The following is a 17,580-nucleotide window of genomic DNA, read 5'->3' as shown; positions in this document are numbered from 1 at the left end:
TTATCAACTAAGCTATCAACAAAGACAGCACAAAAAAAAAATTATTCCCAATATCACTGGTGAACATCCACCCAAAAATACTCAACAAAAAAGTGACAAACCAAACTCAACAGTACTTTAAAAAGATCATATGCCACAATCAAGTGGGATTTATCTCAGGGATAAAAGACTGGTTCAATATCCACGAATCAATCAATGTGATACTCATTAACAAGCTAAAGAATAAAAACCATATAATAATCTCAATAGATACAGAAAAGCTTTTAACAAAATCAACATTCCTTTATGATAAAATTTCAACAAAATGGGAATAGAGAGAAGATATCTCAACATAATATAGGATATTCTGCCTATACTAAACCAAATAAACTACTTCAGGCATTCTAACATAACTAGACATGGCATTAAGTTACAGGCCTTGGAAAATGTTAATCTTTTGGCAAGAAATACATTTTTATCAGCTATTCAATATTTGGGCTTCCCAGGTGGTGCCAGTCGTAAAGAACCTGCCTTTAAGGGAGCGGGTTTGAACCCTAGGTCAGGAAGATCCTGATAAAAAGCCATTTAGATCCTAATAAAAGCCATATATGACAAGCCCACAGCGAACATCACACTCAATGTGAAAAGCTGAAAGCATTTCCTCTAAGATTAGGAAGAAGACAAAGATGCCCACTCTTGCCACTGTCATTCAACACAGTATAGGAAGTCCTAGCCATGGCAACCAGAGAATAAAAAGAAATAACAGGCATCCCTTTTGGAAAGAAGTAAAACTGTCACTGTTCACAGATGACATATACTATACAAAGAAATTCTTAAAGAAGTCACGACAAAGTACCAAAACTCATCAATGAAAATGTTAAAGTTACAAGATAAAAATTTAATATGTAGAGAGCTCTGTTGCACTTCTCCACCCTAACAACAAACTATCACAAAAAGAAATTAAGAAAACAATCCCATTCAAAATCACATCAAAAAGGATAAATACCTAGGAATAAATCTAACTAAGGAGGTAAAAGATCTCTATTTGGAAAACTCTAAGACACTCGTGAAAGAAACTGAAGACAATGCAAAGAGATGTAAAGATATATCATGATCATGGATTGGAAGGACTAATATTGTTAAAATGACCATACTACCCAAGGCAATCTACAGATTCAATGCAATCTCAAACAAAACACCAATGGCATTTTTCACAGAACCAAAACAAACAACTCCAAAATTTGTATGGCAACACGAAAGACCCTGAACAGCCAAATAATCTTCAGAAAGAAGAACAAACCCAAAGGCATCACACTCCCTAATTTTAAACTATAATATATACAAAGCTAGGCATCAGAACAGTATGGTATTGACACAAAACAGACACACAGACCAATGGAACAGAATTGAGAACCCAAAAATGAATCCACACTTATGGGCAATTAACTTATAACAAAGAAGGAAGCAATATACAATGGGGAAAAGACAGTCTTCATTAAAGGATGATGGGGAAATTAAACTACAAGCAAAGGAATCAAACTCAACAACTTTCTCACACCATGAACAAAAATAAAATCAAAATGGATTAAAGACTTAAATGTAAGACCTAAAACTAAAATATTCTTAGAAGAAAAAAGCTCTTTGACATGAGTTTTTTTTATTTTCTTGGATTTGTTGCCTCAGACATGGGAAACAGAACCAACTAAATGGGACTATATCAAACTAAAGAGCATTTGCACAATGAAGGAAACTATCAACAAAATGAACAGGTCACCGACTGATTGGGAGAAGATGAAAACAACATATCCAATAAGGAATTAAAAATTTAAAAGAACTCAACATCAGAAACACAAAGAACCTGATTTAAAAATAAGCAGAGAATCTGAACAAACATTTTTGTAAAATCACACAAATGGCCATCAGGCACATGAAAAGATGCTCAACATCACGAAGTATCAGGGAAACGCAAGTCAAAACAAACCGGTATCACCTCAGACCTGTAAGAATGGCTATTATAAAAAATGATTAACAAATAATTAGTGTTGGTGAGGATGTGGAGAGACGAGAACCCCAGTGCACTGTTGATGGGAATGTAACTTGGTGCAGATACTATGAAAAAAATTATGGAGATTCCTCAAAAAATTAAATAGAACAACCATATGATCTGCTAATTCCACTCCTGGACATTTATCCAAAGAAAATAAAACACTCAGTCAAAAAGATATATGCACTCCCATGTTTCACTGTATCTATTATTTATAATAGCAAAGATATGGAAGCAACCTAAGTGCCAATCAACAGATGAATGAATAAAGAAGATGTGAGATACACACACATATTCCACACAACGAATGTTACTCGGCCATTAGAAACAGTAAAACTTTGTCATCTGCAACAACACACATGGACCTACCGGGAATTATACTATGTGAAATAAGTAAGACAGAGAAAGACACATACTGTATGATTTTACTTATATGTGGAATCTAAAAAACAAAACCATCACAGCTAAACAGAAACAGTCAAACATACAGAGAACAAAGCTGTTGGAAGAGGGGAGGTGACTGAGAGGACAGAAACAAGTGAGGGAAATTAAGAGGTACAATGAAACATACAGTGTGGGGAATACAGTCAATAATTATGTGATACATTCATATAACAGATGGTAACTAGACTTATTATGGTGATCATTATGTTCAAAAATACTGACTCATGAAGTTGTGTGACAGGAACTAACATAATACTGTAGGTCAATTATATTTCAAAAACAAACAAACAAAAATCATAGAAAAAATGATAAGATTTGTGGTTACCAGAGGCAAGAGGTGAGGGAAGGAGAACTGGAAAAAGGAAGTCAAAAGAATGTGAACTCAAGTGGGCCTTAGGAAGCGTCACTATGAACAAAGCAAGTGGAGGTGATGGAATTCAGTTGAGCTACTTCAAATCCTAAAAAATGGTGCCGTGGAAGTGCTGCATTCAATAAGCCAGCAAATTTGGAAAACTGAGCAGTGGCCACAGGACTGGAAAAGGTCCATCTTCATTCCAATCCCAAAGAAAGGCAATGCCAAAGAATGCTTAAACTACCACACAATTGCACTCATCTCACACGCTAGCAAAGTAATGCTCAAAATTCTCCAAGCCAGGCTTCAACAGTATATGAACCATGAACTTCCAGATGTTCAAGCTGGATTTTGAAAAGGCAGAGAAACCAGAGATCAAATTGCCAACATCCCTTGGATCACTGAAAAAGCGAGAGTTCCAGAAAAACATCTACTTTTGCTTTATTGACTACGTCAAAGACTTTGACTGTGTGGATCACAATAAACTGTGGAAAATTCTTCAAGAGATGGGAATACCAGACCATCTTGTCTGCCTCCTGAGACATCTGTATGCAGGTCAAGAAGCAACAGTTAGAACTGGACATGGAACAACAGACTGGTTCCAAACTGGGAAAGGAGTATGTCAAGGCTGTATACTGTCACCCTGCTTATTTTACTTATATACAGAGTTCATCACGTGAAATACTGGGCTGGATGAAGCACAAGCTGGAATCAAGATTGCCAGGAGAAATATCAATAATCTCAGATATGCAGATGATACCACCCCTATGGCAGAAAGCAAAGAAGAACTAAAGAACCTCTTGACAAAAGCTAAAGAGGAGAGTGAAAAGTTGGCTTAAAATTCACCATTCAAGAAAAGAAGATCATGGCATTCAGTCCCATCACTTCATGGCAAATAGATGGGGAAACAATGGAAACAGTGACAGACTTTATTTCTTGGGGTCCATAATCACTGCAAATGGTGACTGCAGCCATGAAATTAAAAGACACTTACTTCTTGGAAGAAAAGCTATGACCAAACTAGACAGCATATTACAAAGCAGAGACATAACTTTGCTGACAAAGGTCTGTCTAGTCAAAACTATGGTTTTTCCAGTAGTCATGTATGGATGTGAGAGTTGAACTATAAAGAAAAATGAGTGCCAAAGAATTGATGCTTTTGAACTGTGGTGTTGGAGAAGGCTCTTGAGAGTCCCTTGGATAGCAAGAAGATCCAACCAGTTAATCCTAAAGGAAATTAGTCCTGAATATTCATTGGAAGGACTGATGCTAAAGCTGAAACTCCAATACTTTAGCCATCTGATGCAAACAAACCCTTGGATGCTGGGAACTCCTGATGCTGGGAAAGACTGAAGGCAGGAAGAAAAGGGAATGACAGAGGATGAATAGTTGGATGTCATCACCAACTCAATGGACATGAGTTTGAGTAGGCTCTAGGAGTTGGTGATGGATAGGAAAGCCTGGCATGCTGCAGTCCGTGGGGTCACCAAGAGTCAGACACGACTGTGCAACTGAACTGACTGAGGGATGGAATGTAAACATGATTAATATAATTAACATTCCTGTTAACTATACATGAGAATTGTTAAGAGAGTCAATCTAAATCCTAAGAGTTCTCATCACAAAGGAAGAAATATTTGTCTATTTTTTTAATGTTGTATCAATATGAGATGATGAATGCTCACTAAGCTTACTGCAGTAATCATTTTATGATGTATCATGTATGTAAGTCAAATCACTATGCTGACCATTTTAAATGGTGTTGTATATGTCAATTATATCTGGATAAGTAAGAAGGAAAAAGTTAACTATTGAACTGGCTTAGAAGGTTCACTGAAAACTTGTTTAGTATTCCATATTCTGAATAGTAAAACAAAATTCAAATCTAAATGAATCAAAGATTCTTATAAATGGCCTTCACTATACTCAAGCACTATAGGTCTAAGATTTGCCTATGTTTCTCTCTCTCTAAAAATAAGCCCAGGCAGGAGACACACACTTAAAGAAAACTACTGCAGTCTTAAAACTAAGATTATCATAGTAAGAGTGCACTACACTACCTAGAGAAAACTTGTAACATCACTTAATCTTCCTCAGCAGTAAATTTTATATTTGATTCTAGAGCTACCAAACAAAGGCTATCCAATAAAAAACAATGCTAACCTATAGCAATTACCCAGAAAAACAAAGAAGTTTTGATATCTAAAGTTCTTTAACTAAAGAAAACTGTTTATCTAACCATTAAAGTTCTTTTAGTGAAATTTCACTTTAACAGTAAATTATTAAAGACATATATTTATTAATCTTTAAATCTGGATTATCTGTAACTCTGAGACCATGTTAATTCAAATTAAAAAAACAATAACACCACCACCCAAACGTGGTATTCAAATATATTAAAAAAAATGGAAGTTGATTACCATTTAGTTTTAAGAACAAATGAATTCATTAATTCTATCTATAAATAGAAATTAATTGTAACCTAGCATGGAAAATAAATGCTCACCTCTCCCTGCTTACAATTAGCTCATAGTACTCCAATACTTTGGCCACCTCATGCGAAGAAGAGTTGACTCAGTGGAAAAGACCCTGATGCTGGGAGGGATTGGGGGCAGGAGCAGAAGGGGACGACAGAGGATGAGATGACTGGATGGCATCACTGACTCAATGGGCATGAGTTTGAGTAAACTCCAAGAGTTTGTGATGGACAGGGAGGCCTGGAGTGCTGCGATTCATGGGATCCCAAAGAGTTGGACACGACTGAGCGACTGAACTGTACTGTACTGTACTGTAAGCTGTTCTTTGGAAAAAAATAAACAGCTTAAGTTTCAAAGAGGAGCCATAAAGCACTAAAGTGACATTTTTCTCAGATTCTGCTGCAAAGCTTTCTTGTATTAGAGAACCATAACACTAGACAACAACAAAAGACAGGTATATTTAACTGCCCACACAGATATGTGGGCTTCCCAGGTGATTCGGTGGTAAAGAATCCACCCTGCCAATGCAGGAACCACAGGAGACACAGGTTCAATCCCTGGGTCTGGAAGATCCCCTAAAGGAGGAAATGGCAACCCACTCCAGTACTCTTGACTAAGAAACCCCATGGACAGAAGAGCCTAGAGGGCTACTGCTCCTGGGGCTGCAGAGTCTCAAACACGACTGAGGAACTGAACATAGTACATAGATAAATAGGTAAGAAATGTTTTATTTCTAAATAAACTTTGAAATTAAGTGTGGCTTGAAACCAAACCACAACTTCCTCTGGGAACTGTGGATTAACTTCTTACTGTTAGACTTCCCTCATTACTGCTTACAGTTATTGGCATACGAGGTATTTTATCTCATTTCCCCTAAGGACTTCGGCACTAATGAGTCGAGTTAAGACCACAATGTAGGCTGCTAACCGAGTAATTGGCAAATACCCTTTTCTCATTTTCCTTTCCAATACACACACACACACACACACACACACAATCTCTTATTCACTGACCCCTTCCCTTCCTCCAAGTTGAGCAGGAAAATAAGAAGGGCAGGAAACAGTATAAATGATTCCATGAAAGTAATTTACGTAGAACTGAACTGAATACAATATACACAGAGCTCAGCAAAGTTCTGTTGTATATGACTGTTTTCCAAGCTAAAATATTATTTACAAGAACTTTGGCAGAAGCATTAAAGTAAGAAACAAAGAAAAGAAATGTAGAACATACAATGAAAAAGTCACTTACTGTGTATCATCTTCAAGTCATAAAGTTTTGCACTTAATAGATCTTCTCTTATGATCTTTTTTCTGTAAACATCAATAAAGAGATGAAATAACAGAAAACTGTTACTCTACTCATTTATTTTCAATCCACTGCCCACAACAATGAAAGCTATTATGCACCAAGTTTTAAATTTTAGCAAAGAAAGCATGATGAGTTGGACCCCCCACTTCGCTGCCACTCTCCACTCCAATGACTACAAAGGAGATTCACTAACACAAAACAAATCACAACTGCAATCCCTTTCCCTGGAACTAGTGGAAAGTATCAGAAAGAGGAGTCTTACATCTTTAGAAGGGAGAGGCAACACCAAATGGGTTATTTTCTAAGTGCTGGAAATGAGCCATACATCTTACAAATATAAGACTGAATGAGAGGAATTCTAAAAAACATCCAAAAGACTCCAAAAAGAATCTAGTAACTGATAGATTTACCTTGAGAGAAATCGTTAACGGTCTGACTTGGTGGGCAAAAGCAAATTATTATTTTGCATCTGTTACTTCCTTTTACCATCCCTCAACAAGTCCTTGAGAAAAAACAGTTAACCACGTGGACTACCTCAGGTATGTCCAACCCACTGTATGACCCTGTTGCAGGTTCAATAATAATGAGCACTGCACTCTCAGGAGGAGCCAAGAGGACTGGGTAATTCTGAAAAAATGCCTATCTTTGACATGGCCATAGCCGAGAATAGGAGATGAATGAAGAATAAAGCTAGTAAAAGGTATTTCTTCATTATGCCTGGGGATAATGTGTTATTTACTAAGCAAACATCAATGGAAGAGTCAAAGCTGACTCAAATATAATTAAAAGAAACTGTACATAAAATTTGCTCTATTGAAGTTATTAACTTGGGTTTATGGGTGGGCTCTTGAACTGAGTGTTTCACAAATCCCTTAAAATCTACGAACTTTTGTCTGTAAGTATATTTTATGATGTATCTTTTTGGGAAGAAGTTCTCTACAGTTTTCTTCAGATTACTAAAGAAGTCTATAACTTCCCAAAAGTTAAGATCTAGAGAGCTACAGAGTTACAAGTGGCATTATTCAGTAAATCTCAAGGAGTCCTGTCAATGTTTTTAGTAACACATCTACTCTCTCACGGTATTCGTATTCTGATGAAATGTACTATTGAGTCACAGGTTTAACTGTGAAGTTGACAATATACTGACTTAATACAACTTTGCGGCAGCTCTACGTATAATTCAGATCAAAAAGGAATTAAATTTTATAAGTACTACAACAAGCTATTTTCAGTAATAAATCTCCAGTATACTACTAATTCAATTAAAAATTACCTTAATACCTGTTAAACTTGAGTTCTAAGTATTTCTAGGCAATTATGCTTTAACAATAGTAGCTAAAAAATCCAAACATGTTTAAAAATTTTTTCAAACATAAACATTTGTTACAGTACTAGCAAGTGTTTGCTACAACATAAAGAAGCAAAAGGAGAAAAATAATAGTTTCAGTTACAACAGTCTCATGAAGAATGCTGTACTGTATCATTAGTTACTTTCTATTTTCTGTCCATAAATACTAGAGCAATTACTCAAAATATGGGCTGTGCACCAATGCTCATCCATAATGGCTTGTGTTTTGTTTTTTTTTTTCTTTACATGGCTGTAACTTTTATCTTATAAAAGTATCAATCTATAACAAACTAGGTAAAAAACTAAAATAAAAAACTAATTCATCAAAGACAAAGGTCAAATAAATTATATTCTCAGATTTCATCTGTTCTGTCCCTAAATTATCAAGGGAATGCTTTAAAAGAATTACGTACATTGAAATTTCACATCATTTTTTTTAAGTATTCTTTTTTCTTATTTGCTAACTTCTGATTCTACACAATTGGATTCCATTTCTGATGCTCATCACTAACCTCATACAGCTTTTAGAATTTTCCTGACAGGATAGCTGTTTCTTAAAAGAGCTTTCATTTTTCTTGTCATTTGTTCCTTTCAACTGTCTTTTTACTTGAACCTGTGAGAAAAGCAAAATCATCTATTTAGAGTGATAATATGGGATCACAAATAGCCTATGCATTTCCCTTGAAAGAACAAAAAATTAAAGAAGCATACTGTCTAAATGAAAGTGTAGCCCAAATATACATGTTAGTTCAAGTATGCTAAACTATAAACTGAGTATTTGTGCTAAGCTCTGGGGAAACAAAACAGTGAGAGAGGCATGCAAGTGAGTCATGAGTGTGCTCATAACAGAAATATAAACACAGATCTTTTATATATATATATAACTGACTTTATCTGAAGGTACCAGAGAAGACTTTTCATGAGTAGATAATTTATGAGTTGGTCTTAAAGAATGAACAGAAATTTGTCTAAGGAAAAAAGATATTCTAAATGGAAGGAACACAGTTATAAAAAGAGTGCAGAGAAATCAACGCGGATGTGGAAGAAAAAGTTAGCACGATATGAAACTGATGTAATATATTAGGACCAGATGGTAAAGGCCTTGAAAAAGAAAATAATTCTATAGAAATCTGAAAATAAATGAAAGTTTACAAGTAAGTAAATGAAAGGATCAAATTTGCTTTTTTTGACAGTGATATAGAGAATGAACCAGTTAAAGACAAACTATAAAAGCCAGGAAACTAGAAGGAAGCTCTTGTAACAGTGTAGAACTATACTGTATGAGACAACAGTTACTGCTGCTAAGTCACTTCAGTCGTGTCCGACTCTGTGCGACCCCATAGAGAGCAGCCCACCAGGCTCCGCCGTCCCTGGGATTCTCCAGGCAAGAACACTGGAGTGGGTTGCCATTTCCTTCTCCAATGCATGAAAGTGAAAAGTGAAAGTGAAGTCGCTCAGTCGTGTCCGACTCTTAGCAACCCCATGGACTGCAGCCCACCAGGCTCCTCCATCCATGGGATTTTCCAGGCAAGAGAACTGGAGTGGGGTGCCATTGCCCTCTTCAGACATATACTATTAAGCATGTGAAAATGTGGCTGGTTTAAAATGAGATGTAAGTGCTCGCTTCGGCAGCACATATACTAAAATGAGATATAAGTGTAAAATATATACTAGATTTCAACGAAAACAACAGGAGATAAAATCCTTCAGTAACAATTCTAAAATACTACATGTTGAAATAATACATTAAATGTTAGATGAAACAAAATATAAAAATTCATTTTAACTGTTTCTTTTTGTTCTTTTAATGTGGCTACTAAAATGTTTACAGAGTGGTTTGTATTGATAGTATATTTCTACTGGCAGAACAGGTCTAGATGACAGACAGCCTGAGGTCTACAAAGAGGTAATGAAAGGGAATGAATTTAAGACATTGTGCAGAAAGAAGAAGCAAAAATAATGAAAAGAGAAAAAAATGGAAAACTTCCAGAGGCTTTTGATCTGGATGACTGGGATTACAGTACCATAAACTGAGGTTGGCAGAGGGGCTGGGAATGAGATGAGTTTGGGGTTTGTTAATGTTTAGATTCCTTTGGTATTCTAGATAGAGATGTCCAATAATTGACTGAAAATATAAGCAACTATGTATGTCTCATTCGAGTTTAATTGTAAAGGGAAAAGGATAAGAAAGATTCAAAAGAAGTAAAAAGGCAAAGAATGATATTAAGAGTATATAGATAATAGCACATATGATAAAAAATACATTTTAAGTTTAACAAAATTAGCACTGTCCCAAACTTTTAAGTAACATTCAACTCCTATTAAATAAAACATACATTTTATTCCAAGCAACAGAACAAAATTTTACCGAGTATCTTTGGAGGCCAATTCATGCAACATTATATATATATATAGACACACACATATATATACACGCACACACACACACATAGTCTAGAAAAACAGAGAACACACCTTTCAGAGAAGTTATGCTTTATAATTTTAATTATAGTATCAAATATATATATAATGCTTTATCTGTTGTTGAAAATATATACTAATCTGCATAATGTCCAGAGTTACACCATTAAAACATGATGATCTTTTACATATGAATTTTATTTGAATTGCAGTCTCATTTGTACCTTATGTCACTGAGACTCATCTGGAGAAAATAATCAAAACAAATTATAAATACCTACAATAGGAATATTTAATGTTTAAATAGTTTTTTACATTGCTTACATACCCCTTTCTACTCACAAAGATAGCAACCAGTCTTGCTGCTACTTGGGAAGTTTGTCTTTCCCATAATGGCATCATTTATACATATCATATATTTTCATTTTTACAATACCATTCCTGATTTATGAGCAATAATGTCAAGAAATCTCTTCCCCACACATTTCACTTTACTTACTACTTACTCTCTTCACTTTTTATTCATCAATTTAGGAATATTATTTCTATTTCTTTCTTCTTTTTTTGGTAAGCCAAAAATAAATGTGAATACAAATCATATCATGGTTCATAATCAAATAACATCAGTGTGATGTGTGCATCTCAAGACTGTGATCAGGATTAAGCATTACAATAAAACTGTATTTAACAAAAGAAAAGTTAGCTGCCCATAACGACTGTGAGAAGTCCTTCTCATTCTTCTCAAGATTTTCACAAACTCCCCTATTTTTCTCCAATTAAACCATTTCCTTCAAGTACCAGCACTTAAGAACAAAGACACCATTTTATATTTAATTTTACTTGTTTAATCTTCTCAACATTATATGCTTTTCATGAAAACATAATTTCCAGGTACTTTGGACATTTTTGTGGGGGTTTGTGGAGGGTTGTCTCTGAATCTAATATCCTGTTCATTTTTTTAATGGAGATTAAACACTTTAAACTTAGTTAATTCACAAATACATTCAAATATCTATTAAAGCAAAATCATCTCAATTAAATTAACACAGTTCATTCTGCAAAATAAACTCTAAGCCTTACCTTAACACAACCTTCTGATACACTGAATTTAAACACCGCCTGAAAAGGTTTCCGGTCAATAGGACATGAAGGCAGTGTCTGAAAAATCATTAACAAATTATATCTTTACAAATGTCTCTTTAAAATAGGTCAAAATTAAACTATAACATTTATGGTAAGTTTTTCACTGGAATAAGAAACAACAGAAAAACAATTTTTTCTTCTTTCAAAGATAAAGATGAAACACTTTCCATCTGTGTCATGTCACAAATAAATACCATAATTTTAAAAATTTCAAACATTTACTGAGCAACTATTGTATGCTAAAAAAGTGGGATACAATGAACAAGACAAAGATCACTGTTATCAAGATAATACCTATTAAGACCTGCTGCCCAGTTGAGAACTACAGCTACAATGAAAGGAATCTGGGCTGAAATCATTAGCTCTGTGATCCAAAGCACTTGAGAAGTTCTAAATAAGCTGTAGAAGGAATGGCTTGGACAGGTCCCTCACAGATTTTAATATTCTATGACAATATTTCCCCCCAAATGAATCTTGAAAAAGCAGCTGCACCAGCAATTTAAAAGGAAAAAAAAAAGTAGATATGAAGAAAAGGAAAGATTTCTCCACTCCTCCCTCAGTCACATAGGTACCCTTTCCAGAAGTAGTTTCTTACATATCTTTTTGGAGATATCAATGTTTATACGTAACACGTGTTATCTTTTAAATATAAAATTCAGATGCTGAACTGAATGTTGTATTTCTCTTTATTACCTATCTACCGATCTTAGATTGGCTCATATTACTATTTCACAGCTGCCCCATTCTTAATATGTATGCCATAACAGTTTCGATTTATATCTCCTTTTATATAAGTTGAAAATATTTTCATACTTAAGGGCTCTTAAAAGATACTTTTCTTTAAACCGTCTATTTATGCCTTTTGCCTAACTCTTTTTGATTAGTTTGCTGTTCTTTTACAAACTGCATTAGGCTTTCTTTACAGATTAAGAAAAATTGTCCTCTGCCCACTCTGTAATTCTAAATCTTTATTTTGAGACAAGTATTATTTCCTGTACTTTCAAAATTAATATGCATCAACTCTTAATTAACAGTTTCTCTGGTAGTATTATTAAATGTTTGTATAGGGAAAGGTTTATATTATTTAAATATTTTAAGATTAAAGTATGTCGTCTACTAGGGTAAAAGGGAACATTCTGCAGTCTATGAAGACCATACTAAAAGGTGATATTTTAATACCTATGGTTATAAAAGTAAATCAGGATTCTAACAACTTAATAGTAATAGTCTAAAAGAAAAGACAGTAATCAGGTTTTGATAAATAATCCTATATTCCCAGGTAGAAAAATGTGATTTTTGCTTTTCTGGACTTTGGCACAAGCCAAGATAAACCAAGTGCAAGCAGAACAGAATGTGTGTGGCCCTTGATCACATAATACATTTTCACAAAAGCTTGTGAGTTACTTTGGGGGCAGCCAAAACAAACTGAATTACTTTTTACTACCCTGCTAAAAAGTGATTTTTCTTTTCCTAAGTAGGGAGGCCTTGATCAAATGCTTTACACCGTATCTGAATTAGGAAATGTGACCTTCCCTACTATATTAAATCGGTTCAGATTGGTAGAACCCACCTCAGCTTACTTCCAAGTACCATGGGTTTAAGATGCTATTACTTTCCCCTCAGAAAAATTTGACCTTAAAAAACTTGACTACAAGGAGCAACAAAGCTGTCCATACCTTTTAAATAATGCATTGCAAATAGCAATTCTAGTTCAAAGAACTCAGCATCATAAATATGTGACTGTTGTTTATATTAGAATTTACTGCATAAAATGCCTTAGCCTAGAAGCTCTATTAACACATTTATAACTCAAAAGAATACTCTAACATGGAAGCCTTCAAGTACTTACTTTTACTGAAGTTTCAAAATGCATTTTCTATTTTAAAGGTAAATTTAGATAAGTATTCATTAAATACATAAAATAATAATAAATTTTGTTTCCTTCATTAAAAAAAAAACTATTAGAATAGAAGTGCAAGGGCTCTGGATTCACTGTTTCCATATTCTGCCCTGTCTATGCATGTGTGTGCTTAGGTGCTCAGTCACACCCGATTCCTTGTGACCCCACGGACTGCAGCCCGCCAGACTTCTCTGTCCATGGGATTTTTCCAGGCAAGAATACTGGAGGGGGCTGCCATTTCCTCATGTTTAATGTTAAGCAAATTACATAGCCTTTCTACGTCTCTTTTGTGAAAATAGGGATAATAATAATCTCTGAGGTTTCTGCAGGAATTAATGGCATACACTAAGTATTATGTAAAGTCTTCCGAACGTCAACTGGCTTTATAGCACTAATAATAAAAAAGCTTGGTTCACTAATGAAAACTCACAATATGATGTACATATACATGTAAGAGACACAAATTGTTAATGATGTTTTAATTGGACTTTTCAAAAGATCATAACATATATGGACATTAAACTATTTTTATACCTATTTCAATATAAACTAACACTACGATCCAAAAAGTCACTGTGTTAAAGGAATTTAAATATCAGATATATGTCAGATACACCAAGCCTTTCTAAAACCCTCAAATTATGCAATCTCATTTTCTTCTTTATTAAATTTCCTCTGTTGACATCAGTTAAATGGCACTCTTTCCTTTACCATGTTCAAAGTATCAGAGTTCTAACCTGAGTCATTCCATTTTGATCTCTTACAGATAATAGAGAATTCTGAGAAAGATTTTGGTTTTGTTTTTTTCCATAGCATAATTGTCATGGATATGTGTAAGGTTTCATGTGAAGAAAGGGTTTCACTATTTAAAAAACAAAAAGAAAAAAAACAGAAATACAAAGTAGTAGTTGAAAAACTACTGCTATATAATAAGATAATCTGTTTATACTTTTATTTCCTAAAGATAATCTAGTTAACACTAGAAAATAAATTAATAGATTTTCTTTGGCTCAGGCTTAGCCATTAGAAAAATTTCTCAAAAACAGGTTATCCTTCCCAGATTAAAAAAAAAAAAAACACACATGAGAAAATAAGCTATCTAAAATAGACAAAATATCTTTTGCTATGGCTACTGAGAAATCATGATATCTATTTCTGACCTTAAAGCAGTTTAGCAAAGCGTTTCAAAGGGGAAACAGAAAATTCAGTTATCCTGAGTTAAGTCTTCACAGCATACTTCAGTAAATAGTGATTAAAGAAGAATTAAATGAAAAAAAAAATTGAAACATTTTTTAAAATTAAGTGGATCTTTAATTTTTCCTTTAATGTAAACTCTAAGAAAACTTTGAGTACCTTATATTAGCATATGCTAAAGCTCAAAAACACCATCGTTAATAGACACTAAAGCATAAAATTATATACCTATAATGATCAAATGGCTTTAACAGGGAAAAAAAGGTTTTAAATAATGGTTTGCATTGGCCTAACTTTAAAGCATTCCTGAGGATTCTTCATTCTCATAATCCAGCAGATATCCATTCAGAAAATCTCAAAGATATTCTAATCTTGAGTTTGTGTCACTAAAATAACTAATTTAGTTTTTAAGTTGTGTAGTTTTAAAAATTCACATTTTAAACTAATGGAATTTTAAAATACACTTAATTCTGCTCTAAGATGTATTTTTAGTTCTGAAGAAAATTATCCCAAATTTTACAACAAAAATAAATACACTTTGGTTATTCACCATTTTGAGTCCTTCTATATATATATATATATATATATGCTCTTTCACCTATTTTAACTGACAATGACTTTTATTTTAGCAATTTTTAAAGTGTCTAATTTAATTAGTTTCACAGCAAACTAATAGAATATCATTCAACTTTGTGATACAGCTAGAAAATGAACAGAATTTGATCACTACTTTACAATGTAACGTGTATTAAAAGAATAGAGCATACATTTTACTGTGAATGCTCTCTAGTAAAGTTGTATCAGTTAAGGAGGCGATTTCAATAGAAAAAAGAATCTTCCTAATGATTTCAGTAAAACATACCCTAGTATTCTGAAGCGTTGTAAATTCCCAGCTCAGACAAACCCATATTTAAATGTAAGAACAGGAAACCTTCCTTATTTGGGAATTCAGGATTCTTGATTTCTAATATTTCTTGCTTCCTGCTGCTGCTCTATCCTCAATCACAAAGGCTGCCTACCGATAGCCCCTCCTAGAGAGAGAGAAGCAAGTGTTAAAGGTAAGTGCTTAAAGACTAATCTCAGTTCCTATGCTTTAGGTAGGTTTGTCTGTCCATGGGAATCTCTAAAACATCAATCTCTCTTACTGATAAATAGAGCACATTATATAAAACTCCAGTTCAAAAATCAACAAAAGTGATTTAGGAATTACACTATCACAGGTTGATGCTTATTTTTAAAGCCATTCACCAGGACCTATCCTTTCGCCTTGATGGTCCGAAGATACGTAGTCTGGACCCCTAATGAAAATGCTCACCTGTAGTCAGCCTACATATACCCTATCACATTTAACCAGTTCTTTCAAGACAGTCCTTGTCAATGCATATTAATGAAACTATGGTTTTTTATAACCCACTTTCAGGAATGTATCCCTACAAGACAAAAGGCTGTCAGTGATAAAATTAACAGCAAGAAAACAGTTTAACTACTCAAAAGAAACTTTTTCGTTTTCTTAAAGATGTATTACAACAGTTGGATAGAATTACTTTTAATCTTTTTTTCTTTTATTTTCACATGTAATAGTTAAGACTTTCTTTTTCTAGCACGGAAAGAGAAAATCCCATAAACTATCTATATAAATCATTTTACAAAATCTGACATTTAAAATTAAGACTATACAGAAATATACATCCAACCGGTAATGAAAATCTATTATATATATATATATGCTTTAGAAAATGAGCATTCACAATATAAACATATTCTTTTTCTATCAAAGGTTATACCAAAGAATTAACCTACAGAGTGAGAACAACTGAGAATTTGGAATAATCAGTCACAAATTCAAGTTCTGGAGATGTCAGAACTAGCAACCCCTCTAATCTACTTTAAGGATGAAGATAGACAGCCATGAATCACCTACTGCATAAGTTGCAATAATTAAATGAATTAATGTATTTAACAATGCTTTATAAAGATAAAGACTAATGGTAGTGCTCCACAGATATGTTTAAATTACTGTTCACTGAGAACTATGTAACAGATTTGGTTTAGTTCATAAGTAAAGAAAGATTAAATTTTAGCAAAAACTGTTGGGAAAATCCAGGCAATAAAACTTTGCTGAATTATGTTACCAAACAATAGTCTAATCATTAGAATGATACATAAATTTTTCTACCCACTGCTTAACGGAACATCTGTATAAAACACATCAGGAGTGAAGATATAAGTCAACTAGTCATATTTTGATTTTCTTGGTATTATTAATTCAAAAATATACTCCTCACCTGTCTGCATTGAACACTGTTGTCTTACTTCTTCAAGAACCATATATCACCACAGTAAGACTCTTCATTTCTAGTCTCATGAGAGAAAACATACCCTTGCCAATTGTCAAATTTTTATTTCATTAACCTTACTTTCTCAAACTGAAGCTGTCAGCAAGTTGAGGGAGGATAATTTGTTTACAGTAGGAAAGGTAATCACATTTAAAAGTTACTTTAAAAATACAGGGAATATTTACATTACTTAAAAGTGAAAAGAACCCCAGTGGATATCAAGAACCTCCTAATCAGACATATTGCATATTCCTTTAAACAGAGTTTAAAAAAAAAAACAACAAAACCTTAAACACTTCAAACATGAAATGTTTCCAAGTTCTCAAACTTAAACCTTTTAAGGGTCAAACTTTTAACCACTTCTTGACAACCTGTCAAACCATATATCTTATTTTCTTAACATGTATGTGTGAGTGTGTGTAGCTTATCCTAGTGTCTATTGAGGATCATAATTATGATTGGCTGTGAATACTATAACCATGTGTCAAACTATTCTAGCCTTCGCCTTTCTAATTATCTACTTTAAAATGTGCAAACTCAGACAATCAAGATTAAACTTATGTGTAAACTAAATGTCCTCAATATGTTTAGACTGCATTTTTGCTCACAGTAAAAATACTTAACTTTCTAA

At 33.7% G+C, this 17,580-nt stretch overlaps 1 protein-coding gene across 3 annotated transcripts in view; it reads right to left on the bottom strand.

Moving 5' to 3' along the window:
• Positions 1-17,580, bottom strand: part of SCAF11 (SR-related CTD associated factor 11) — an 89,820-nt gene that overhangs the window by 29,710 nt on the left and 42,530 nt on the right. For 2 of the 3 annotated variants that reach the window (XM_065934567.1, XM_065934568.1), the window contains exons 5-7: positions 11,457-11,534; positions 8,468-8,568; positions 6,548-6,609 (exon numbers count right to left, since the gene is read on the bottom strand). In XM_065934567.1, coding sequence (XP_065790639.1) covers positions 6,548-6,609; positions 8,468-8,568; positions 11,457-11,534 — 241 coding nt within the window. Of the gene's footprint in view, positions 1-6,547; positions 6,610-8,467; positions 8,569-11,456; positions 11,535-15,475; positions 15,645-17,580 lie in introns of all 3 variants that reach the window. The other variant, XM_065934569.1, reaches the window with a different exon arrangement.

This window comes from Muntiacus reevesi, chromosome 4 (genome assembly GCF_963930625.1).
Source record: "Muntiacus reevesi chromosome 4, mMunRee1.1, whole genome shotgun sequence".
In the NCBI taxonomy this organism is placed as follows: domain Eukaryota; kingdom Metazoa; phylum Chordata; class Mammalia; order Artiodactyla; family Cervidae; genus Muntiacus; species Muntiacus reevesi.
This window is presented reverse-complemented; position numbering and strand designations above follow the sequence as displayed.